This window comes from Penicillium mononematosum, assembly GCF_028829835.1.
Source record: "Penicillium mononematosum strain IBT 11891 chromosome Unknown utg000005l:1.0-9366267.0:1.0-9372171.0, whole genome shotgun sequence".
Taxonomy (NCBI): domain Eukaryota; kingdom Fungi; phylum Ascomycota; class Eurotiomycetes; order Eurotiales; family Aspergillaceae; genus Penicillium; species Penicillium mononematosum.
In genome coordinates this window covers 5,673,433-5,697,660 of record NW_026643275.1, presented here as the reverse complement: position 1 = coordinate 5,697,660, position 24,228 = coordinate 5,673,433, and the positions used below count along the sequence as shown (strand labels likewise).

General features: G+C 50.3%; 7 protein-coding genes across 7 annotated transcripts; 3 read left to right on the top strand and 4 right to left on the bottom strand.

Moving 5' to 3' along the window:
• Positions 1–163: 163 nt before the first annotated feature.
• N7519_010337 (class II fumarate hydratase) lies at positions 164–2,077 on the top strand (the record flags this gene model as incomplete). The annotated part of the gene is made up of 6 exons (XM_057297110.1): positions 164–378; positions 440–484; positions 542–579; positions 647–762; positions 818–1,835; positions 1,891–2,077. The coding sequence occupies exons 1-6, from the start codon at positions 172–174 to the stop codon at positions 2,075–2,077; spliced, it is 1,611 nt and encodes a 536-aa protein (XP_057144992.1). The 5' UTR covers positions 164–171.
• Positions 2,078–2,696: 619 nt separating this feature from the next.
• Positions 2,697–3,381, top strand: gup1 (glucosamine 6-phosphate N-acetyltransferase; the record flags this gene model as incomplete). The annotated part of the gene is given in 3 exon segments (XM_057297109.1): positions 2,697–2,762; positions 2,773–3,201; positions 3,276–3,381. The coding sequence occupies 3 exon segments, from the start codon at positions 2,697–2,699 to the stop codon at positions 3,363–3,365; spliced, it is 585 nt and encodes a 194-aa protein (XP_057144991.1). The 3' UTR covers positions 3,366–3,381.
• Positions 3,382–4,478: 1,097 nt separating this feature from the next.
• N7519_010335 (60S ribosomal protein eL24) lies at positions 4,479–5,340 on the bottom strand (the record flags this gene model as incomplete). Its single annotated transcript, XM_057297108.1, has 3 exons — positions 4,479–4,760; positions 4,948–5,091; positions 5,290–5,340. 3 exons carry the CDS (start codon positions 5,338–5,340, stop codon positions 4,479–4,481), a joined length of 477 nt encoding a protein of 158 aa, XP_057144990.1.
• An 892-nt stretch (positions 5,341–6,232) lies between these two features.
• Positions 6,233–6,885, bottom strand: N7519_010334 (E2 ubiquitin-conjugating protein UBC13; the record flags this gene model as incomplete). The annotated part of the gene is made up of 4 exons (XM_057297107.1): positions 6,806–6,885; positions 6,654–6,742; positions 6,463–6,594; positions 6,233–6,408 (listed from the first exon to the last, which is right to left on the bottom strand). Exons 1-4 carry the CDS (start codon positions 6,856–6,858, stop codon positions 6,233–6,235), a joined length of 450 nt encoding a protein of 149 aa, XP_057144989.1. The 5' UTR covers positions 6,859–6,885.
• Positions 6,886–7,401: 516 nt separating this feature from the next.
• Positions 7,402–11,699, top strand: N7519_010333 (Mtc5p; the record flags this gene model as incomplete). Its single annotated transcript, XM_057297106.1, has 5 exons — positions 7,402–9,050; positions 9,145–10,304; positions 10,346–10,602; positions 10,672–11,198; positions 11,243–11,699. The coding sequence occupies 5 exons, from the start codon at positions 7,402–7,404 to the stop codon at positions 11,697–11,699; spliced, it is 4,050 nt and encodes a 1,349-aa protein (XP_057144988.1).
• A 628-nt stretch (positions 11,700–12,327) lies between these two features.
• Positions 12,328–13,074, bottom strand: N7519_010332 (peroxiredoxin family protein; the record flags this gene model as incomplete). The annotated part of the gene is made up of 4 exons (XM_057297105.1): positions 12,328–12,507; positions 12,595–12,758; positions 12,847–12,959; positions 13,019–13,074. 4 exons carry the CDS (start codon positions 13,072–13,074, stop codon positions 12,328–12,330), a joined length of 513 nt encoding a protein of 170 aa, XP_057144987.1.
• Positions 13,075–13,716: 642 nt separating this feature from the next.
• Positions 13,717–23,737, bottom strand: N7519_010331 (uncharacterized protein; the record flags this gene model as incomplete). Its single annotated transcript, XM_057297104.1, has 12 exons — positions 13,717–14,427; positions 14,496–14,866; positions 14,925–16,023; positions 16,082–17,320; positions 17,387–18,109; positions 18,170–20,224; positions 20,297–20,731; positions 20,832–21,580; positions 21,649–22,245; positions 22,301–22,644; positions 22,715–23,023; positions 23,136–23,737. The coding sequence occupies 12 exons, from the start codon at positions 23,735–23,737 to the stop codon at positions 13,717–13,719; spliced, it is 9,234 nt and encodes a 3,077-aa protein (XP_057144986.1).
• Positions 23,738–24,228: the final 491 nt, after the last annotated feature.

The following is a 24,228-nucleotide window of genomic DNA, read 5'->3' as shown; positions in this document are numbered from 1 at the left end:
CGATACCGGGAAATTTCGGCTGGGGACTCGGAGAGTCGAGCTGAGTTCAAATTTGCGACTTTTCTTTAAAGGAGACCAATCCTCGATTTCACTTCCCATAGAAGCTTCAGGAGCTTGGTGTGAGCCTTTGCATACCTTATTTGGTACAGCTACAGACCCAATTGTCATACAATGAATCCAACTTCCTCCCGAGCCGCGGTGCGCTCTATGGCCACCCTGACACATGCGGCCAGAGCCACCCCCGCAGCTCGCAGCGTTTTGTCGCCCTTTGCTACCCGGTCTCTGAGCTCTAATACCCGTCAATTCGCTCAGTTCCCCCGCCTTCAATCCTTGAACACTTTCTCCAACAAGCGAGCCTTTGGAACTACCGTCAGAATGGTATGCAGTTTCGAAGCGCGGTAGACAAACAATTCCAGACAAACTGATGTGTGTGATCTAGTCTGTTGACGCTCGTACTGAGAGCGATGCCTTTGGTGAGATCCAGGTGAGTTAACAATGACACAGCAATGGTGCCGCACCGAGCTAATGGTTTTCTCAATAGGTCCCTGGAGACAAGTACTGGGGTGCGCAGACCCAGCGGTAAGACGCCCCCCATCAAATCGATACGTTACAATGGACAAAAGAACAAGGGCGCTGATGGATACAGCTCCCTGGGCAACTTCGACATCAACCAGCCTCAGGATCGCATGCCTGCCCCAGTGATCAAGGCCTTCGGTATCCTGAAGGGTGCTGCTGCTGAAGTGAACATGAAGTACGGTCTTGGTATGTGAGACTCTTGCGGAAATCAGATGTTGCCAGTTTTATTGACTTGCATAAGACCCCAAGATTGGTGAAGCTATCAAGCAGGCCGCCGCTGAGGTCGCTGAGGGTAAGTTGCTGGACCACTTCCCTTTGGTCGTCTGGCAGACCGGTTCCGGAACCCAGTCCAACATGAACTCCAATGAGGTTATCTCCAACCGTGCTATTGAGATCCTCGGTGGCACCATGGGCTCCAAGAAGCCAGTCCACCCCAACGACCACGTTAACATGTCCGCCTCCTCCAACGACTCCTTCCCCACCGTCATGCACATCGCTGCCGTTGTCGAGATCGAGCAGTCCCTTCTGCCTTCCCTCAAGGCCCTCCGCGACGCCCTCCAGGTGAAGGTCGACAAGTTCGAGCACATTATCAAGATCGGCCGCACCCACTTGCAGGATGCCACTCCCCTTACTCTTGGCCAGGAGTTCTCTGGCTACGTCGCCCAGCTCGACCGTAACATCGAGCGTGTCCAGGCCACTCTTCCCCACCTGCGCTACTTGGCCCAGGGTGGTACCGCTGTCGGCACTGGTCTCAACACCTTCAAGGGCTTTGACGAGGCTGTCGCTGCTGAGATCACCAAGCTGACCGGCACCGAGTTCAAGACCGCGCCCAACAAGTTCGAGGTTCTGGCTGCCCACGATTCCATCATCGAGGCCTCCGGCTCCCTCAACACCCTGGCTGCCTCCCTCTTCAAGATCGCCCAGGATGTGCGCTACCTGGGATCCGGCCCTCGCTGCGGCCTGGGCGAGCTGAGCCTGCCCGAGAACGAGCCCGGCTCTTCTATCATGCCCGGAAAGGTCAACCCCACCCAGTGCGAGTCCCTCACTATGGTCTGCTCCCAGGTTATGGGTAACCACGTCGCTGCCACCATCGGTGGCATGAACGGCCAGTTCGAGCTTAACGTCTTCAAGCCCGTGATGATCTCCAACCTGCTCCACAGCGTGCGCATCCTCTCTGATGGCATGAACAGCTTCCGTTCCCACCTGGTGGAGGGTCTGGAGGCTAACGAGGGACGGATTAACTCCCTTCTCAACGAGAGGTATGCGCTTAAATCCCCCCCTTACTTTTGATGGCAAATTCTAACTGTATGATAGTCTGATGCTCGTGACTTGCCTGAACCCTGTCATTGGTTATGACATGGCCTCTAAGGTGGCCAAGAATGCCCACAAGAAGAACCTTACTCTGAAGGAGAGCGCTATGGAGCTCAAGGCCCTCACCTCGGAAGAGTTCGACCAGTATGTCCGCCCCGAGCTGATGCTGGCTCCCAAGGAGTTGAAGTAAATGAACAGCAATGCTGTCCTGTGATATTATAGACCATTTCCAATAGCATGTGTACAATGAAAGAATTATATGTTTAATCACCTTGTGTTGGGATGGTAGATACCTAGGTAGTTTTTTGTATGTAGATCCGAACTTCTTTTCGAGTTATAAATAGCATCTTCGATCGCAAAGCCGATCGTAGAACTAACTCTAGGACTTGCCGCGATCACTTTAATACATTAGTATGTACACTTTCGTAGACTTCAGATTTTTGAAAGCAGAAATAAGCAGATTATACTAAAAAAAAGAGAAAACCTAAAGAGACAAAACAAGAGTCCACTAGTGGTAGAGTATTAATAGAAAACCCCCCCCTTAGTGGCGGTGTCTCACATGCAGGGTACCTGAACCTTTCAAAGTCAAGTACGGAGTACTACTTATTTCTCAAAATCTTAACCTCTTTTTCTTTTTCACACACTCTTGTATCTCTCCTCAATTACATATCAAAGTCCGCCTAAACAAACCCAACTTACTCAACCCCAAGGCCGATCTACCTTGCGACCCCCCCCCCGCCCCTGATAAACAACCCGCTCTCAACCCTCAATCTCTTCAACACTCCCACTCTCCGAGTCTCACAGTAAAGATGACCGCACATGCCATTCCAAGCACCACAATTCCCGAAGCCGTCAAGCCAATCATGAACTCAACCGTCACACCAGTGGACGCCGCAATTGAGACCGTCTCCGACGGCCCCCTTTCCCTCCACCCTCATCTCCCCTGAAGTGCTCTCCCTCCTGCCAACAGACTACACAATCCGGCCCATGCGCCGCTCGGACTACCACCGCGGCTACCTGGACGTTTTGCGCGTGCTGACAACTGTTGGCGATATCACCGAGGACGCGTGGAACCAACGGTACGATTGGATCACCTCGCGCAATGATGAGTACTACATGCTCGTGGTCTGTGATGGTGCGGACCGAGTTGTCGGAACCGGCAGTCTCATCGTTGAGCGCAAGTTCATTCATTCGCTCGGTATGGTCGGACACATTGAAGACATTGCTGTTGAGAAGAACCAGCAGGGCAAGAAGCTGGGCTTGAGAATTATCCAGGCTTTGGATTATGTTGCTGCGCAGGTTGGCTGCTACAAGGTATGTGTTTTTAACTATTCATTATGTCTAAGGTTCTAGCTCTGTATCACTGTTCATTGCTGACTCGTTTACAGAGCATTCTTGACTGCTCCGAAGTCAATGAGGGTTTCTACGTCAAGTGTGGCTTCAAGCGAGCCGGCCTCGAGATGGCGCATTATTACTGAGCGTTTCTTAATCCATGTATTTTTGGTTAAATCCGGTTGAGGCCGGTTTTTTGATATGGCGTTTGGATCATTTGGGTCAGTTAGTCCGGCGAGACTTCGGGGAAGCGCCGTTGTCCACGAGAGGAACTTACGCGAACCACGCGATCGTTGCATTTGAGAGAACGGGAGCTGCACATGACACTAATCCATCGTGATTAGTATGGCCCTCGGCACATGGCAAGGAGCAATTGGGGCATTTCTAGCATTTTCAACCTGCCCTCCACTACTGGCGACTGAATTGCGCACTGAAAGTCCCAGGGCTGGGGAGTGCTTGGTCTACCAACCATTATCATAGTGACGGTGCTTCTGCCATTGCGGTGATCCTCGTCTTACCTTGTAACACTATTGATGTTGTCTGTATTGTCTTTGATTTCTTGAGAGTTGAAACCAATGCTTGCGGAGACGGAGACCCAGATGGTCTAAGTATAGATGTGCATGAAACATGACAATTCTAATTATATATCAATAGCATTCAACTTGGAAGATCATCGTCTGCTCAAATATATCTGAAAGATATCTACAATAAATCCGAAAAAAGAAGGCCTGAAAGACCACCAAAGAAGACAAAGAATGGAAAGGTTCGGTTTAACATCCTAGATTAATTCCAGCCACTCTAAAGATGCCAGAAAGAGGCTATGTACTAAAGTGGCTATTTCTCATCTATCTAATGCCAGGTCAGAACAAAACAAAACATGAGATTCAATTGTAGATCGGGAGGCCGGATCTGGACTACTTCGTTGACAAGATCCGACAGAGATACATACCCAACCACTCATGAGTAGGGCTGGTAGATATGATATCTCGAGGAAAAAGCAAGAAACGTTCCATTGCTGGAGGTTGGATGAGATCATAGTTTTAATACTCGCATGGGGATTCATTTTTTGATTCCTTTGTTCCCATTTTTCTGCATGAAATTGTATTGCATAAAGTATTTCCAGAAACAAGGTCAAGGCCCAAGGCCAGTCCTCACAGACAGTACTCCAGCTCCGGTGCCCGTAAGTTCCATCATATCGCAACCGTCACAGCGCTGCTCCGTTCCGAACACCTCCATTCCCAACTATCTCATAAAGAAATTTAGCGGGACTTGGCGGCGACCTTGGGAGCAGAGCCCTTAGCACCCTGCTTGCTCTGGATGCGCTGGGCACCGCCCTTGGAGGCGGCGATCTTGGCCTTCTCAGCCTTCTTGGCGCTGGCGGAAGCAGCCTTCTTCTCCTTGGCGTCCTTGATGGCCTGCTTGCGAGCAGCCTCACGGGCCTCGGGGCGCTGGGAGCGGCGCTCCTTGATCACATCGAGGGAAGCACCAACGATGGCACGCTGGTTCTTGACAACACGGCGGGTGCGCTTCTTGGCGACCTCCTATATATCCAAAAAGATAACCCGGTCAGTAATCTGTAGTCGCATTTTCCATCATTTGATCCGAATCATGGTGGTGACGTGATAATCCCTCCTCTTGCTCCGTCTCATGGTTTGGGCGTCACCATTCGATTCGGCCTTTTGTCCCTCCACACAACCTAACAATCATCCAAGGGGAAGGGCGACCGACCTCAGAGATACCCTTGCGGTGCTGGCGACGGAAGAGAACAGTCCATGCGATGCGGCGGGGGTTCTTGCGCTGAAGGAAAAGAGACTCGGACTTTCCACGCTGGAAGCGGAAGATCTTGCTGTCGCCACGGACGAACAGCTTGCCCTAAAACATTCAACATCAAAGATTAGCTTCTAGTAGCAATAAAAAGTCGGCGAAATTAATGTGCGGCATTTCGGCTAAGACGGAGAGCGACAATTGTGACGGTATTGAAATATCGAAGTGTGAATGTCGAATCCGTGATGCCGTTGTTCCCTCGCACACAAATTCCTCCCAAAGCGACGACGGGAATTGCAAACGCACCTTGCCAGGGTAGATCTTCTGGCCGCTGAAGGCGTCGTCGTAAGTACGCATCTTGACGGATGGAGATGCGCTGACGGGGGTCGGTTGGCGTTGAGTGGTTGTCGTAAATCGTGGATCGCGGTGATGCTACTGACCCAATTGTGGTGCGGGCGCTCGCTAAAGTGCGACACGTGACCGCCTCTGCCCTTTCCGGGTTGACTTATCGATAAGGTCACATGATATGTCTTTCTCTTCCAATACTTCGATTGTTTATGGGCTTTGACCAGGATAGTTGCATATCTTGAATTTTATTACTCGGGCTCTGCTTCGAGTTATATATTGATATGAGCGCAGGTGGCCAAAGTACATCAAATGACATGAACTTCACTTTTTTTTTCGCCAAGCCCATGGTAGACCACAAGGAACACGCTAACGAACCACCTCTGGCCGTCAAATGAAGTCGAATTTCCTTTGAATCTGGACTGCAGATGCAGGTGGAAGCTTTTAGTCGTAGCGCGGCTCAAGCATGATGCTCATATACAAGGTGTACTTAGCCTACGCCTACAAGGTTGGAGTACATCTCTTCTTCAACGGCCCGTTCTATCAGAATGGGAAGTTAGGAACAGAGAAAGTTGACATATATATACAATTCTCGACGTGAGGATCACAACCGTGCACTGCGGGGATTGTAAGTGGCTGGACTACATCAGATGTATGATAGCGATGGCGGATGTGTTGTTAAGAAGACTGATGTCAGTTAAACACGCCGGACGAGGTTAGGCTCTCTGCAACGCTTTCTAGAGAAAGCCAGAATAACTTGAGACAAGGGTAATGTAAGGAGCAGAGAATGTAATCCTACTCAAAGCAACAAGGTTGCCCAATAACAAACGCTTGGAATTCAATGCCTGCTATCGCAAATAGAAAAGGTTGTCCTGCACTTCATGGTCACATAACACCAACGGACTTAGGTCATAGCGTGTGTCCGAGTCCACTCCTTTGCCGTTTGGATCGCAGCAGGCTCATCGTCCTTCCATCTCTGAGCAACATCGTTGGCGAGCGGATCATCGGGATTCGGGGCTCCAAGTAGTGCTTGAATCGAGAGTAGAATCGTACGGATCTGGAGAGCGGGAGACCAATTATCTGAAAACATGGTTAGATATCCACAATTTGAGAACGAATCTGATTGGGTCTTACTCTTCAAGACATCCAAACAGATGCGACCCAGACGATCGATGTTGGGGTGATAGATCTTGGTCAGGAAGCGGATTTTGGGTGGGGTCATAGGATAGTCGTCTGGCAGGAAGAGTTCAAGTCGGAAGATACCACCTGTGAAAAAGAAATATTAGTACTTCAATTGGCACGAGGGTTTATCACCACCAGCATACCCTCATATGGAGATTGCGCAGGTCCGTGAATTGAGACGTCAAAATAGCGGAGGTTATCGTCATGGGGCACAGCATTAATGCCTGGAACACTGTAACCCAAGCACAACATATTAGCTGCTATGCAAGTTACCTGGGCGAGATGATCTGCTTACGGCTCTGCCATCAGACGTTCCGTCTCCTTAATAATTCTCTTGGGTAAAGCCATAGCGAACTGGCTTATCGACACGCGTGTAGGCCTGGTTTCGCAATTTCAGATGATGAGACTGTTGCCAAAGGAGACTCAAAAACTCGCACACTTTCAACGTTGCGTGGAACCACAAGATGTAATTGGAAAAGTCAACAGAGGAAAGTAAACCGCAAGTCAACTAAAAAAACAGATCCCGATCTCGACGTAACCGGCCGAGGGGCTCCTGCATGGCGGGGTTATTTCGCGTCCCGTATACGAGATCATGTGATGTCATAATCTCACCACGACAGCCACAGCACCAGCCACGCCCTTGTCCTTATCGTGTTATCGCAACCCAACTCTCCACATGTGCGGTCTTCGCGACAAGTGGAGGATATAAGTCATCTCCAACCATGAAACAAGGATAGCAAATGCCATTGTGGAAAATGGGAACAAGTACATCATTCCCAAATACATATGGTCTTGCGTTATATGCATGTTTAGACCTCTGACTCCCCGGTTCATGCAAGATCGCGGCCCGACGAACACCGGAGATTAAACAGAGCGGCAATCGCAGTCACCATGTCTAGCTCCATGGAACCGAGGCCTCTCACCTCGGCTATGGAGAGCCCGACGTTTGAAGAAGACAGCTCCTTTCATGTAGAGCAACCGGTGGGTTCTATGTCAATATCCCCCTGTGGACGCGATGTCGTTTTAGCGTCCAAAGAGGGTCTACATGTCATCGACCTGGACTCGCCATATTCCCCGCCGCGATATCTCCCCCATCACACACCATGGGAGGTAGCTGATGTCCAGTGGTCGCCATTCGCTGCACGCGATCAGTGGGTTGTCAGTACATCCAATCAGAAAGCGTTGGTCTGGAATTTGGCCATGAAGACATGGCAGAACTCCATCGAAATTGTGCTTCACGCCCATTCTCGAGCAATTACGGATATAAATTTTTCGGCGTTCCATCCAGATGTCCTAGCGACCTGTTCCGTGGACAGCTTTGTTCACTGCTGGGATTTACGTGCTCCGTCGCGACCAGCCGTCTCATTCTCGGATTGGTTTACTGGTGCAACCCAGGTGAAATGGAATCGACAAGACCCTCATGTCATTGCAAGCTCTCATGACCGGTTCCTTCGGATTTGGGACGACCGCATGGGTGCATATCCAATCAAATCGATTGAAGCACACAACACCAAGATATATGGAGTTGACTGGAATCGTGTTCGGCGCGGTGCTCTAGTTACTTGTTCCTTAGATAGAACTATCAAGTTCTGGGACTACACCACCGATTCAGATGTTCCAGAGAAGCAGATTCACACACCATTCCCCGTGTGGCGTGCACGCAATACACCGTTTGGATGGGGTATGCTCGCAATGCCGCAGAGAGGCAACAATGATCTTCACCTTTACAGCCGGCGAGCCGGAGAGGGTTCAAATCCAGAGGACGACTTGCCTTTGGTACATACTTTTCCTGGACATAAGGGACAAGTCAAAGAGTTCTTGTGGAGACCACGCGGAGGGGTAGCGGATGGAATTGACCATCGCGAATATCAACTTGTTACATGGGGAGCAGACAGGGAGCTTCGTCTGCACAAAGTTGACCCTGAGATTCTGGCGCGTGTCGGGTACGAAAAGGGAAAGTCCTTTATTTCGACACGAACTGTGACACGGCTTGGTGCCGTATATCGGAGTTTCCGTGATGTGAATTCAGATTTGGATCTTGATGACGTCGACGTGGCTTCCTCTGTTGGGCATCAGAACCAAAATACTGCAGCAGGTACTGGGATGAACGCCATTACTGTTCCTCACGCTCGGGGTTGGATCAAGGGAGGCCATGTTGATCGAGTTGGCATGCAACCGAGGTCAAATTTAAGAGCCGACACAAATCCGATTGCTTGGATGCGCGGTGTGAAGATCTCCGGCTGGGACATTGAGACATTAGGGGATGAAATCAGCCAGGTCGGTGAAAAGTTTACTAAGGTAGCATTTGATTCAGTTGATGTGCGACAAAGAAAGATTTCCATCTCTCTCAACGGGCCCTGGGGTGCGGATGGGGCCTCCTTGTTCTTGAAAGTTGATATCAAGTTTCCAATGAGCTACCCCAAGACTGCTATCCCGACCTTTGCATTCCAAAAGACCGCAGCCGTCACAGATGAGTGGGCTGCGAAGACTACTGCTGAACTGCGCACAATTGCTGAAACCTATATGTCCCGAAATCGAGGGTGCCTGGAAGGTGCTGTGCGTTATCTTTTAGGTGAAAGCAGCCTGGAGGACAGCATCGCGTGGATATTGGGCGAAACTGGTGATACCCTCAAGTCCCCCTATCAATGGTGAACTGGAAGGTGAATCCAGCGACGAGGATGAAGTTGGCATGACTCAGAGCCAAGAGCTGGGGATGAGTTCTGAGCTACTTCGCCCTGTCAATGCCAACGTCATGGTGCCTGTGGCCAAAGCATGCGGGGCGCTTTGGGCAAATGACGGCCGCCTCATATGCTTCTTCCCACCGAAACAAAAGAAGGATAAATCAGCCGAGTTGTTTGAGAACATGGGCTTCAAAGAGATGACTCGCTGGTCTAGAGGCGATAAAGTTTTTGAAGGCTTCGGCCGGTTACATACCAACTCACCCGGTCCACGCGGAATGGGAACGATAACAAGCACAGATGATGGTGCCTCGGACGATTCAGACGACTCGTACTCAGACACATCGAGCTCTTCAGGCTCCTCTGACGTTCTTTCTGGGCTACCGACACGTTTCCCAGCACCTCAGACATGGCGCAGTGCCGGCAGCTATGGCATCCACCGGCCCCGATCAACAGATAATTCTCAGCGATCGACTGGAGGTGGAGCGACAGTGAAATCAGAGGCACCCCAGAATATCGTATCTATCCATGACCTGAGTGATATATTACCAGTCAAGCGGGAGTTGGCGAGTCAATATCGCATTTGTGGCAAAGGAACAGATGTATGTGCCCATAACGCGGCTGTTGCCCTTGACGCTGGCTGCTACGAATTGGCCCAAATCTGGGGTCTGATCAAGTTGATATTGCATGTCCGGAAAAGCCCTGGCACTTTGCCTGAGTCAGGGCCGTTGCAAAGGCGTATACAGAGAAAAGGCAGCAGAATTGGCAGTCTGGGGAGAGATGGGCTTTATAGAGACTTAACGGGCAGCATTATTCGCTGGGGCGACCACCCACTTGGCAGTCATTGGCTTGTCCCTGCTCTCTTCGAACACTTTGAGCGCATTGGTGATGTGCAAATGGTGGCAATGCTCTCATGTGTACTGCTGGAAGCCAATCAAGAGGGTTATTTGGAGAGCCAGCAAGCCAAAAAGACACCGGGGAAACATGATTTCCCATCGGATTTCTCCCCTGTCTCGTCAGCAATTCCAACCAAGCCACCAGTTGCGACGCCGGCTTCATCTGTCCCCAAAGAGGTCCAGGCTATGCCCGCACCACAGACATCAGCACGCTCGTCAAGTGAGATCTGGCGCCTCGATTCCACTCCCCATATTCTACAGGCACTACGCCTCCATTTATGTCTCGTCCGCGAGGCATTGCTGCTGACCGAAAAACTCCGAGCCAAAATGTCTCCATGGCTGCATCGCCCGACCAGCAATTCCAGACACGAAGTGGATCTGGGTTTGGATCGGTGTTGGCATCCTCCCTATCTCGTTCATTTACATTCGGACCGTCATCTGCGTCACCACCGACAAGTAGGTTGGACAAGAAAAAGCCGACTCCTCAAAACAGCCCAGGTGTAGCAACCGGACAAGTGGTGAGTAGCTCTAATCTTAGTCCTAGATGGCCACGAAGTCTGTTCTGTCTGACCTCCATTGCTCTCTAGTCGCAAGCTCAATCCGACACTGAAAGCGATCACGCACCCGAACCTACACCACCCGCAAGATTTAAGGTCACATACAAGAATCAAAGTGCATTCGAAAGCGATGGACCAGCGCAAGACTCTTTTCTTGACAAAGATGAGGAGCTTTTGTATAGATCATACCGCGTCGCTTATGCCAATCTATTGTCGATTTGGGACCTCCCCGTTCAACAAAGCGAGGTGATAAAGATTGGAGCTGTGGCTGATCGAGTGGACGACCTGACCTCGAGCCATTACTGGAACAGCACCAGCTCCAAAGAGAGCGCGTTGAAAGACCCACACCCGGAGTCAGACTCCCAAGCTCTTGACTTCCAGCGTCATTGCGCCAGCTGCGGCCACGCGTTGCAGCTCTCCATCTTCAATAAAGAACCCCTAGCCCCGAATACCCCTCCAAGCGGCACCAGCGCAAACCATCAGGCCGCCGATGCCCTAACTGCAAGCCCCGGCAGCCACTGCCAACCAAACTACCTTGCGTCATCTGCGGCGAGGTGGTCAGCGGTATGCTGATCCCCTGTCTGAGCTGCGGACATGTGAGTTGTTTCGACTGCCATCGGCTCTGGTTCCTTCGACCGGCCGACAAATTCGACAGCCCATTCGACCACGCAGACCGGAACAAGTTCCTTCCGACCTGTCCAACAGGATGCGGCTGCCAATGCTCTGAGCATATTGCCGTTGATGTCCCCATGCCTTTGTTGGAACCGCCATCCCCTGGTTTTAAGTACGCACCCATCACGCAGCACAGCCTTGTACGGGCGAAACACTCTCATCGTCGACAATCTGAGCCTGTTGTGTCGACTCCGACCCGAAAAGAGGAACCGCGCCCCAAGGACGTTGGCCAACTTGATCATGATCTGGATGTGTGGCAGGATTCGTCGCCGTTTGCATCTCTGGCGCGTGGTCTCGGCGGTGGGCTGAGTCGTGGCTTGCGGACGAAAGAAGATCGGAAGAAGAATAAATCTGTCACCCTGGCATCGAATTTGAGGAATTCTTGATTTTCCGAGGTTGGCGTTGAATGGTGTTTATTCTTTTGCGGATATCCATTGCTTTACTGGGAAGGAGTTTCTACTATTCCAAGGCTAACAACTTGATTGGACAATCTGATCCAAGAAATTCAACGGTTGACACTATCCATATACATTCATTCTCTATGTAGTACAACATACAATCTTCAGTATAGAGAGGTTAATAATCTCCACTTCCGATACGAGTACACTATGAAGTCTGCGTGCTTGGCAATTGACCGATGATCTAGATCTCCGAGGCCTTGAGCACGGACGACGGTGGCACTGGCCTTCAGCACTAGTGCAATATCAAAGCAGCGCACCAATCAAAACAACAAGGTATAGTTCCTAGATTGTACCCTGTTTCTACCAACAAACCATACTCGGATAGAGAGAACAAAGAACAGAAAGAATGAACTCGTGGCTTCATTAAATGTATTTCACTCTTCAGGCAACAGAACAAGCAACAGGGCGATCTAAAAATTCGGAAAACCGCAGAAAGCAGGGAGAATCAGTGTTGGATATTCGCAAAACACAAAATATCGCAGTCTGAGTTCCCAATCACCCATGAAACAACGCGCCAGCCCATTTACCCAAGTCTATTTTCAAAGGAGTGAATTTACAGCTGCTTGAGGACAGCGTCGGCGCTGGAGAGCTCAAGGGTGTTCTTGGCGGCCTCCTTGGCGGCGTAGATGACCTTGCCGTGGTCGATGATGATCACGTAGCGGTAGGTGCGACCCTCCTCGTCAGCCCAGCCGATGCTCTTGGAGAACTTGGCGTCGGGGTCGGAGAGGAAGAGCTAAAGAAGAAGACACGAGTCAGTCAATTGAGTCCACGATTTGTCTTGGGGGATTGGTAGAAATTGGAGAGGTGATGGATCACATACAATGTCATCTCCGGTGACACCGTTGGCCTTGCCCCAGGCGCTCATGACGTAGGCATCGTTGTAGGCGAGGACGGCGACCTGGTCGACACCCTTGGCGCGCAGCTCAGGGAGCTTCTGGATGTACTCGGGAACGTGGTTGGCGGAGCAGACGGGAGTGAAAGCACCTGTAGAGCGGAGTGGCGGTCAGCGTGAGAACCTTGCAGGCAGACGGCAGAGGGGGATTTGAAAAATTTCGAAAGAGCGGTCACATACCGGGAAGAGCGAAGAGGATGACCTTCTTGTCAGCCCACTCCTTGGAGGCGTAGTAGTTGATGGGGATACCGCAAGAGGTGATCTCGCCAGCCTCCTCAGTCCAGGGGATGTAACTGTTATGGTCTGTTAGTTGGAGGGACGCGAATTGGCGGGGGTTAACTCAATAACTCACGAGAACACCACGTCCTGGGGGAAGGCGTCGCCAGACTTGAAACCCTTAGTAGACATTTTGAGTATTGAATTGAGTATTTCGAAGAGAGAAAGATGGAAGTTTTAAGGTGGATACGAGAAGAAGATGGAGGGGAAAAGAGAAGGAGTATTTAATACCACGGCTGACACATATCGGCCCATCGGGATTTATGACGAAGTGGAGACTCGCCCTGAATTTACTTTACCAGTGGGAAGTGAGGTGATCCGAAGAAGAAAGATACCGAACCACATGGATTATCAAGAAAGACCGCCGAGACTGCCCAGGTGAGTCTTATCTGATTTATATTATTCATGACGAATCGGAGGGGAGATGAGTCATCTCGGATCACAGGTCGGCTATTACGGTAATTCGGATTTAGTACTCCGTTATTGTATTCCTGTTCTTAGTTGTTCTCAGGGGTTCTTGGAGAGTCAAATTTTTGTTATTGGCCAAAAATGAGGGACCGAGGTGGGGGATGATGTTACGAAATGCCAGATCCCTAAGGCAGAAGGTGGGATGATAAGGTATTAAGGTCATGTGACTATTATAGTTGTATGTCTGGATGCCTTAGGCCACACATCCATTAACTACAATCTACGTCGTGTACGGAATATACTTGCAAGAAATTGAACATTCCAGGATGATTCCGAGACACACCATACCCCACACCATACCCCCATTTAAGTGAACTCTGCATATACCGCCATTTCAAACTCGCTGGTCAACTCCTCGAATCTGGCATCAGCCTGTGATATAACCTGTGTAAATGTTGCGGCCGCTACACCCTTGGCCCGGTCAATCCACCAGAAAAGATTTGGCCGACCGGCCCATTGCAGCGTACCTGCAGAGCGTTTCCCAGGAATGGCATCCATATACAGTGGGCCGCCTAGCGCCATCTCAATGCGACCGGCATCCATGTCAACCGTAGAGCGTAGGGAGGCGCGGAGCGGGCCCGTCAGCAGCTCCTGAAGGCCACTCGACCCAATGGTCTGCGGTTTGAAGATCTCATCGATACTGGCTTTTGAGAGGATGGATCCACCGTCCGCGAGCACCATGCTGAGGAACTTCGTCCAGTCACGCGGTGTTGACCACAGACCGTGGCCACCGCAGTCATGCTGAGCTGGGATGCGTGAGAGCCAGGCACCGCGCTCTAGACCTTGGCCGTCTTTGCGCTCGTACATCGCGATGAGGCGGTCCATCATGCCTGAGTGCAGCTCAGGATGGAAGGTCGTCGAGGCCATGCCTAGTGGCTCCCAGATATTGGATCTCATGAATTCCTCGAGTGTGGTATTGTTGATTCGCGCGATAGCCTCACCCGCCCAGTCGGTGCCAGAGCCGTACATCCAGCCCTCTCCGGGCTCAAAGAGGAGTGGGTATGTCTTCATGACTTCCTGTGAGGAGTGTTAAATGCACATCGATAATTGTGGCATACATAAGAGGATAGGGAGAAAAGACTTACAAAGTCATTGTCAAAGACGCTGTTAGTCTTGCCATTTTGTTTCGCCCATCTCGCAAGTGGAGGACTTGAATGGTAGCCACACCCGCTTTGATGGCTCATCAGCAATCGAAGTGTAATGGTCTTCGTCCGGGGCTTTATCAAGCATTGGCCCTCCGAATCGACACCATCCAGAACGGGGAGAGCACACAGATCTGGGAGGACCGGAGCTACATCGTCATCGAGGGAGATCTGGCCGCGTTCAACACAAATCATGATTGCGACTGTGGTCATGAGTTTGCTGAGAGAAGCCATTCCGTATACCGCATCAAAGCCAACTTTGGTATTGGAATCTTGTGATAGTGTGCCCTCGGACAGTGCATAGAGTTGTTCACCTGTAATTGTGATGAGTGAGTATATTTCGCATGTGGCATGGAAATCGTATATGCGTACCTTTGTTGTTGACGACTGAGCACACATAAGAATGCATGACCGGCTTTGAATGGGTAATTGCTCTTCTTACTGACTGAGAGAACATTTCCATCTGAGATCCAGCCGAACTGCTATCCACGCCATTAGAACCATTTACACTGGTGGAGCCGTTCACGCCATTAGACCCAAGAGATCCGTTTGAAGTTTCGTGAGTCATGCCATCTACGTTAGCAGTTGGTACTGCAGTATCTGCCGCAGCGGCCTTTGTCTTAAGGGTATTGAAGATAGTCCCTGCTAGACTCTTTGGCGTGCACGAGGGAGCCAGAAGTTGCAAAAATGACATACCAACACCAAACTTCTGGCTCAGCCAATGGATCAGCTCGCTGCCGGACATGCTATCGAGACCAAAGTGCGAGAACGGCCGGCTGATATCGATGTCCTCAATGGGGATGAACATGAGCTTGGCCAGCCGCTGTGCAACAGCATCTGCCAACACGATAACCGCCTTGTCGCGGTCGTCGGGGATGTCAGATATCAGCAGGTCATCGCCATTGGCATCGGCTATCACGCCGCCGCTGCTGCCGGCAGCTTTGCGCGACTCGAGGGTTGTGACCAGCAGCGCTGAGCGGCGATCTTGCTCTATGCGTGTGACCTGCACCAGGCTGAGATCGTGTTTGGAGTACTCGACGCCAGTGAGAATATGACCCTGCGTGAGGATGTCGAAGTGTCTTGACTCATGCTGCGGGTGCGTGAAGCGGTTAAAGTGCCGGATAAACTCCGACTCTTCGGCTTCAATCAGTCCCGACCGCAACAGGTTCTCGGCATACTCGGGCTTGCGGTTCAGCGTGCCCACGCCTTTGATCGGCCCCAGTGAGATTGTCGCTGCTGGTAGGCCACTGTGGATGCGCTGCCGTGCTAGGTTGTCCAGCACCGCGTTGGATGCTGCGTAGTTGGACTGCGAGATGTGGCCAACGTATGTGACTGTTGAGCTCGTCATGAAGAAGAAATCAAGATCCGCGTTGACATTAATGGTGGCATTGTGGAGATTTAGGGCGCCGTTTACCTTGGGACGAACGGCAGCGTTGAATTGTTCCAGAGTCATGGAGTCAAAGAAAGCATCCTTGATGTCGATGATGTTAGACTCGAAGATCCAAAACCCCATGTGAAATCTGACTCACCTGTAGCACCATAGCTGCATGTACGACTCCTTTCAGTGGGCCCATTGAGATGGCCTGAGCCACAGCTCGCTCAACATCTTCCATCTTGGAGACGTCACCTTGGATAGTCACTATATTGACGCCATTTCCCCGTGCTCGCTTACAGAAGGTAGCGATTTCTGCCTTGCTCTCGCTTGATCTACCTAGGAAGACAAGGTTCTTGGCTCCATGCTCAATCAGGGCGTCTGCCATGCTGTGGCCCAGCCCACCATGACACCCTGCGAGCACATAGCTGTTGCTGCTGCTAATGCCGCGAGGTCGGCGAGCACCCTTGAGTTTGACCTTGTTCGACGTTGGGCCGTAAGTTAGCACAACCTTACCAATGTGCTGTCCCTGACCAAAGTATCGAAGGGCCTTCTCCATCTCGGTGATGTGGAATGTGTTATCCAGTCTAATTGGGTGGATTTTGCCTTCTCGGAGGAGCTCTACTGCATATGTCAAAAGCCTGTTTTCACATATTAGTGACTTCGATGCGTTATAACTGAGATAATGACTGGGATTCTTGCCGTTCAGCAATCCTCGGTTTCTCCTCCAGGACAAAGTTGAGGTCAAAGGAAAAGAAGCTGATGCTCCGATCAAAAGCATACAATCCCATATTCCCTTGTCCAGGACATTTCCACGCCCAACATCAATAAGCCTTCCACATGGAGCTAGGCATCTTAAGCTCTCGTGGAATCCGGGACCAGAGATGGTTGAAAGGACAACGTCGACACCGCGGCCTCGTGTTTGTTTGAGTAGTTCATCCTTGAACTCCAGAGTCCGGGACCAGAAGATATGATCGGCCGAGATTCCGCACTCAGAGATGAGATAGTCCTTCTTTGGCTGTGTTCCCACTGTGGCGTAGATTTCGGCTCCCACGTACTTGGCATATTGGATGGCCGCGAGACCCAAACCACCGGTGGCGGCCTGAATCAGCACTGTTTCGTTGGCTTCCAAATGTGCCAGATAGTCTAGCGCATATATTGCAGTTCCATGCGCGATTCCAACGGTAGCCATCTCCACAAGATCAGCATTGTCGTCGAGCTTCAGGCACTTGTGTACCGGGCTGCGAAGGAACGTGTCATAGTAGCCGCGCTCCAGGCAGATGACCTTGTCCCCAGGCTGGAGGTGAGTGACGTTCTCTCCAACCCTAGAAATAATCCCAGTGCCCTCGTTGCTTGACGTGACACTTTCAAAGTTACCCATTGCAATGACATAGTCCTACCATGGTAATAATATTAGTCGCTTTTGACCTTGCATAGTACAGTAGGGATACCATGAACGAACCTTCATATTCAATCCCACAGCCTTCACCTCAATCTCAACCTCATCAACCCCAAGGGCAATGTCACATGTTGGTCTCTCTCGGAAATACACAGTATCCAAAAGACCTGGAGTTTCGAGTGCCAGCTGGACATTACCAAAAACTGGGAAATCTTGCTCGTCTCTCCCTGTTCCCGTGTCTAGAGTGAACTCCTCGTTCAGTTCCATATCGGGGACGACACGACTGATATAAATGACGCCATCCTTGAGAATGAAGTCTGTCTCACACGTCGCTCTGTTTGCGGCTGTGGCAACTGTCGTCCAGACATCTGTAATAGGCTTAGCGAGATCAAACGGCTGAACTGCGCTTGTATAGTCGATATCAAAAGTCGCAAATTTGAGGTTTCGGGTCGAGTTTTCGTTCATAAGGACGGTGTTGATTCCATGGGCCATTGCTAGTATCGGGTTTTTGCCAACTGTCAAGTCGCCTCCAGTAACCCACAGGATACTTGACGCTGACGAGACGAGTTTCTTTAACCCGTCAAACTGCTCCGGCCGCATGTCCACAAGCACGGAGTTCTGCATCTCTTCAAGCACAATATATGTGACTTCACCTTCATCGACCAGTTCGATTGAAGGCATGGATTCAAGGGACCAGTGTGCGATGGAACTTTGGGGGAGGCTACAGCGCATCGTAATCTCATCCTCGATGTCTCGGGCCAGCTCGTATTGTGCTGTTGAATGGATCTGGAAGGGTTATGTTAGGACTAGAAGTAAAAACAAAAATAGGGATAGGAGAATACCCACAATAGCAACACGGCTAATACCTTTCCCATTGCTGCTCAAAGGCTCTTTGATGCTGCTGGCAACCATGACACTCTCCAGGGCCAATGGCTCAGGAAAGTCTGTTAAAACCATGTCTAAACCCGTGAAGCCTGATATTTTGAGCTGTTGCTCCCATGACTGCAGAGTACGGAAGGGCCCCAGCACCCGGTCCGCATCTTTATCGTCAAGACATTCCCAGAAACTGGGCAGCGTACCGAAGGCAAACTGAACGGGGGTAAGACTGCCTGTTTGTGTTATTTCCAGCATCACAAGCTTGCCGCCTGGCTTGAGTAGGCGACTGCAGTTCTGAAGTAGTTTATCCGTGTTTCCTGGAGCGTGCATTACATTAGAAGCGAGGATAAGGTCGTACTCGCCAAGTTCGAAGCCCTGCTCAGCGGCATCTACCGACAAGTCGAATGTTTTGTAATTCATAGGAGGATACGCGCTGAACAATTCCTCGGCCTTCTCGAAAAACGCCGGTGAAATATCGGTGAAGGTGTAGTCATGATAGCGTTTGGCATGATGGCCAGGCATATCACGATCGTAGATGTTGAGCACATCTAGCGCAATGCTAGTGCAGCTGCCTGTACCGGCGCCAACTTCCAACACACGCATCGTGGGATTCTTGTGGGCCAGTATATCCACCACCGACGATAGGTTTTTGCGTGCCGCATCGTGGATTGACCCGTCCGCATACACTCGTGCCAGTATCTCTGCTTTTACAGCCAAGTCGATGCCGGCCACCCTGCCAGTGAGTATGTCAACCATGTTGTCATAAATTATGGCGTTGAACTCGAGCTGGGGGAAGTCCTCCGGTAACTCCAAGAGAAGCTGCGCGATGCGCTGTTCTCGTTGCTGGAAATTCAGACTCGTAGCGTTTCTCTCACACAGACGCATGCGTCCCGCTGTCGCTTCGGTCTTCACGTGGCACATCCAGTTGTAAAACCCGTGAACCCACTTTAAGGATGGATCTGTGGGAAGGTCATCCTGATGGAACATGTCCAGGCCGCCACAGATGTACAGGACTGTCACCGTCTCCAGTCGCGTGCGAATATTGTAGACCTCATCCAGATACGCTGCTCCAGCTCGCGAGTGGAAATCACTGTGGTACAGGCTGTGTGCCCCATCCGTGTCCAGGAAATCTATGTCTGGCTTCCACTGTAAGCGGTAATATGGCTCACGTGTGGCTTCCTTGTTCATTTTTTCCTGGCTTCCCTGGTTCTCGAATTGCCGCCATTTGACATTGCGCGCCGAAATAATCTCATAGCCGCTATCTGTAGTCAGGGTTGAGTGGGAGCCGCCGCTGCGGGCACCCTCAGTCCACGCAACACTGTCGATGGTGCCTGTCTGGTTCCTCGCCCATGAAGATGGGCTAATTGTCATCTCATCAATAAAAACGGGGATCTGGGTGGCTGCCTCTTGGTCTGCGCGGCTGGTGTATACGGAAGCTACACGCCCTTGGAGTACGGCATCGATAGTCAAAGGGTGGATCGCATATCGAGACTCATATAGCGTAGTTTTCTCGGCTGTCTTGAGTATAGGCGCTTTTGCACGAGCACGGGAAGCATGGGGCAGGACTTCAATCTCATCGATAATGCGGAACAGAGGGCCAAAATCGAAGCCGCGGTACTTGAGTCGCTCATACCAGGTATCTTTGCCAAACTTCTGCTCAAAAATGGGTTCCTCGGTCTCATTGTTGAAGGGGATCTTGTTTGTCCTCTTTCCGTGAGTCATTTCGAATGCAACAATACCTTGCGCGTGCTCAATCCATCGTTCATCCGCCACTGAGCAGATTTTGAACTCAAATCTGTTGGACGTTACGGAGGCATCAGTGGGACGTAGGTTAATCATGATATCGGCAGTGCCACTGGCTGGAAGAACAAGCGCTGCTTTTATCGTCACAGTGTGAAGATGAAACCTTGCATCCTCGAAGTCAAATGGTGGACCGCCAAGCATGGTATCTTCGGCAAACTGGGCTGCTGCTTCAACAGCCATGGCAAGATATGCTGCACCAGGTACGATGATGGTGCTTCCAATCTAAATTAAGCCGTATAGGTCAGCATTTTTTTTCGAAATCCCAGCTGGAGTAAAGTTGGATAGTATTCTTACCACATGGTCTTTGATCCAGGGTACATCATCCAGGCGAAGGTAATTTCTCCAGATAGGCTCCATGCGGTTTCCTCCTGGTAGCCGACTACCAATCAAATCGTGACGTGGATGAGTGGCAAATTTATAGTCCTGAGTAGAGCGATTGACGATCAATGGCTGCGGAGTCTCGTGGTTCCAGGGGTACTTGGGAAGATCAAGGATGATCTTGGAGGGACGGTAGGTGGTATGGCCATTGACTTGAAGTAGATTGAGTGGGTAGCCCTTTATAAAGAGGCTAGTTGCAAGTCGCAGCATGTCATCTTCGGCATCGTGTCCACGCTCCAGGGTCTGGTCATATGTCACCTTGGGAGCAATTCCCAGGCTCACATTCCAAATATTTTCAACTTCAGCCGAAGCAATAATCTGGCGAATAGGACCTTTGAGCGCACTATGAGGCTATAGAGGATATTCAAGCATTAGCCAGAGATCGAAAGTGAAATGCCATGGAGACGAAGAAGCCGACAAAGAGAAAAAGAAAAGAAAGTTATTCACATACCCCTATTTCAATGAGGCAGTCAACGTGGCGTTCCTCTGGGCCAAATTGAAGACTGAGAAGGTGCTTCATAGCGGGATCAAAAAGAACAGGACTCTCCAAATTCTTCTGCCAGTAGCTTCCATTAATGTCCCCTGGCTGAAGCTGCTCCAGAGTCACCGACGACACCATCACGGGTCTCTGTCCCTTGTCGTCTCCATTTCCAAGTGCCAGGGCACCATTGCTAGAGCGAGCTGTAGCCTCTAGAATAGCTTCACTGTAGTCTGATCCAACCTCTTTCATGATTGGAGAATGGTAAGCCTTCCCACCAGTAGGCAATCTCTTGCACAAGATTGAACGTTGTTTCAAAATTCCATGAATAACATCCATAGGCTCGGACTTGCCACTCAAAGTGACACTCTCAGGCGAGTTGATGCAGGCGATAACGGCGTCATCTGGCGATATATCATTCTCAGCGAGGATCTTCTCCGCCTCGCTCGCACTAAGTGCTACGGCGATCATGGTTCCTGGGGCTTGAGTGAGCGTCGCATGCACACCTCTCAGATAGGCAGCAATTATAGCATCTTCTGCAGTAATTAGTTTTGCTGCATAGGCTGCGGCAAGTTCACCAGATGAATGGCCGATGGTAGCTTCTGGTTTGACCCCCCATTCGCGTAGCAGATTGACGATGGAAATCTGAATGGCGGTGCAGATAGGCTGGGAGAAGGAAACTTCACCAATCTTGCTAGTCTCCGCAGGCTCTAGCAGAATCTCTATGAATTGGCATAGGAGTATCAGTATACCATAATTCTTAAAGAAGAGCGTTCGCAGGTAAGCGTACCTTCAAGTGTCCATGTTGGTCGCTGTTCCAAGTGGGAAAGTGCGAGATTGAGATTCTTGAACGTTTTTCGCACTGATGGGTAACAGTCCAACAACTGACGGCCCATCTCTGCCCATTGAGCACCTTGTCCCGTGAATACAAAGGCTACAATCGGGACGCTGTTGTTCGTACGACCAGTTATTGGGTCCCCGATTGTCAATCCCTTTTTGTCGCTGATTTCCACTGGGATCATGGCACGGTGAGAGAATCGCGTCCGTCGAGCAATCATGGTATACAGAAGCTCATGGAAGTCGTGAGTCTGACTACCGAACACCAAAGTCACAATTTTCAGCAACCTTTGCATAGAGTACTCATCATGCCCCATAACCGGCAGCAGGAACTTCTTCTGAAGAATCGTGCTATAAGGGTTGAATTCCGGAGCCATGTTGTACGGGTTAGAGAGACCCATGCTCTTGAAATACTCATCAACACCGTCGATGACAACATGTCCGTTGGCACCGCCATATCCGGAGGAGTTGACTGACGAACGTTTTGCCTTGCCTTCTGGCCATGGAATGTTCTTGGTGACCACGGCCAGAGCGCCTCCTTTGAGATCCACTATAGTGTCAGACATGTCAGCTAGGGTTCATACGGTCGCGTGTATAATACTCACAAGCCGGGTTTAGCTTTTTGACTCCGATAGTGCCAGGGATAATTCCATTTTCCATTGCTAACACTACCTTCATGATACTCGTGATTGCTGAGCATGCTTCGCCATGGCCTACCTGTGGCTTCGTCGACCCAATGTATAATGGCTCGTGCCACTCACGATGGCTTCCAAACACATTACCAATGGCGACTGTCTCAATCGGGTCTCCTGCAGGAGTTCCTGTCCCGTGGCATTCCACGTAACCAACTGAATTATAGTCAAGAGGCCCTGAATGCTCATATGCCTTTCGGATAGACAGCTCTTGAGCAAGAGCACTGGGGAGAGTGATTCCGTTGTTTTTGCCGTTGCTGTATGCATTAATATTTCAGTATACACCCAAAGGATAATAATGAGCAGATATAAACGTGAGTAGCTTACGCAGTTAATGAGGATCCTCGAATAACTCCACGGATAGGATCGCCGTCCCGAATTGCATCCGACACACGTTTCAGGTACAGAACGTTGATAGCTTCTCCGCGGGAGTAGCCATCTGCGGATGCATCAAATGCATGACACTGCGCCGTTGGGGAAAGAGCGCCGATTTGACCAATAGCAAAATGATACTCAAGAGTGAGTATGAGGTTGACACCACCCACAAAAGCCGCGGGAATTTCACCGTTGCGGAGCGCTTGAACCGCGAAGTGTAGTGCATATAGCGTCGAAGAACACGCTGTGTCCATAGTAACACTTTGTAAAAAGGGTCAGCTTTAAAACTCTTTGTCCTCATATTGGAAGTCCAGGGGCATGAAACAGGAGAAGTCAAACCTTGGTCCATGGAGGTTATACAAGTAGCTCACACGGTTGCTCACTGTCGTCCTTCCCATTCCCAGAACGGCCATACCCTTCAATCCTCTCAGGTTCTTTGAATGCAAGTGTCTCATAGTCACTGGCAAAGTTTCCCACATAAACACCAGTCATGGTGCTGGAAACATCTTCGAGCGTTATGCCTCCGGATTCAAGACATTCAAAGCAGCACTCGAGCAATTGACGCTGCTGAGGATCCAGGCACAGAATATCCGAGGCAGTCATGCCAAAAAACCCACCATCGAAATCCTCCAGTTTATTGGAGATGCAATAACCCTCCGTGTACCGCATATTCCCCGGGCGTCCCTTCTGGGGATTGTAGAAGGCATCGGCGTTGAAACGGTTAGCTGGGAAAGGGCCGCGGGCGAGCTTCTGGCTTATCAAAAGATCCCAGAAAGATTGGGGGTCTTGAACATCCCCGGGAAGTCGACATGCTGATGGAAAGAGAAGTGTTAGTTGGAGTTGGACACTAGGCGTGGAAAGTGAGACGGGGGCTCTAGAATAGCGGAAGAGCAAAGGGAACAACAAGAGAGAGGAACAAGAGAACGACTTGCCCATTCCAACAATGGCAATACCCTCATCTTGAAAGTCACTCATATTATTGGGTCAAAAGCACCACCAACGTCCGAATTTCAAAACTAGTACGGGGAAGAATCCACTAAGGGCATATGAATCCAAGTCAGGGTGTCAAAGTCCGTCAGATCAAGCTGAAAACGATAAAACTGCTTCAATTTATATACAGCGGATATACCCAGGAGTAGGTGCAATTTTCACTGAATTTACTAAATGCATTTTTTCTTAATTCCCAACAGTGGTCTCCAGCGCCTCCTACCTCGCAGGAGACAACTGCCTATTCTAGCTATTATAATATGTGTATTATTGTCCTTGTATCATAGTTTCGATAGCTGTTTAGTGCAATATTTGCATATGTGCGTCTGAGTATACCACAATAAGCATTAACATGGCATGGCATAAGATATTATTCCGGTTTGATAATGGATCAAGGCCTTTTGATATAGGATGAGCAAGTATTTACCCCTTACTATGAAACATGTCTTGACATAGCCTCAGTACCTACACAATCATTT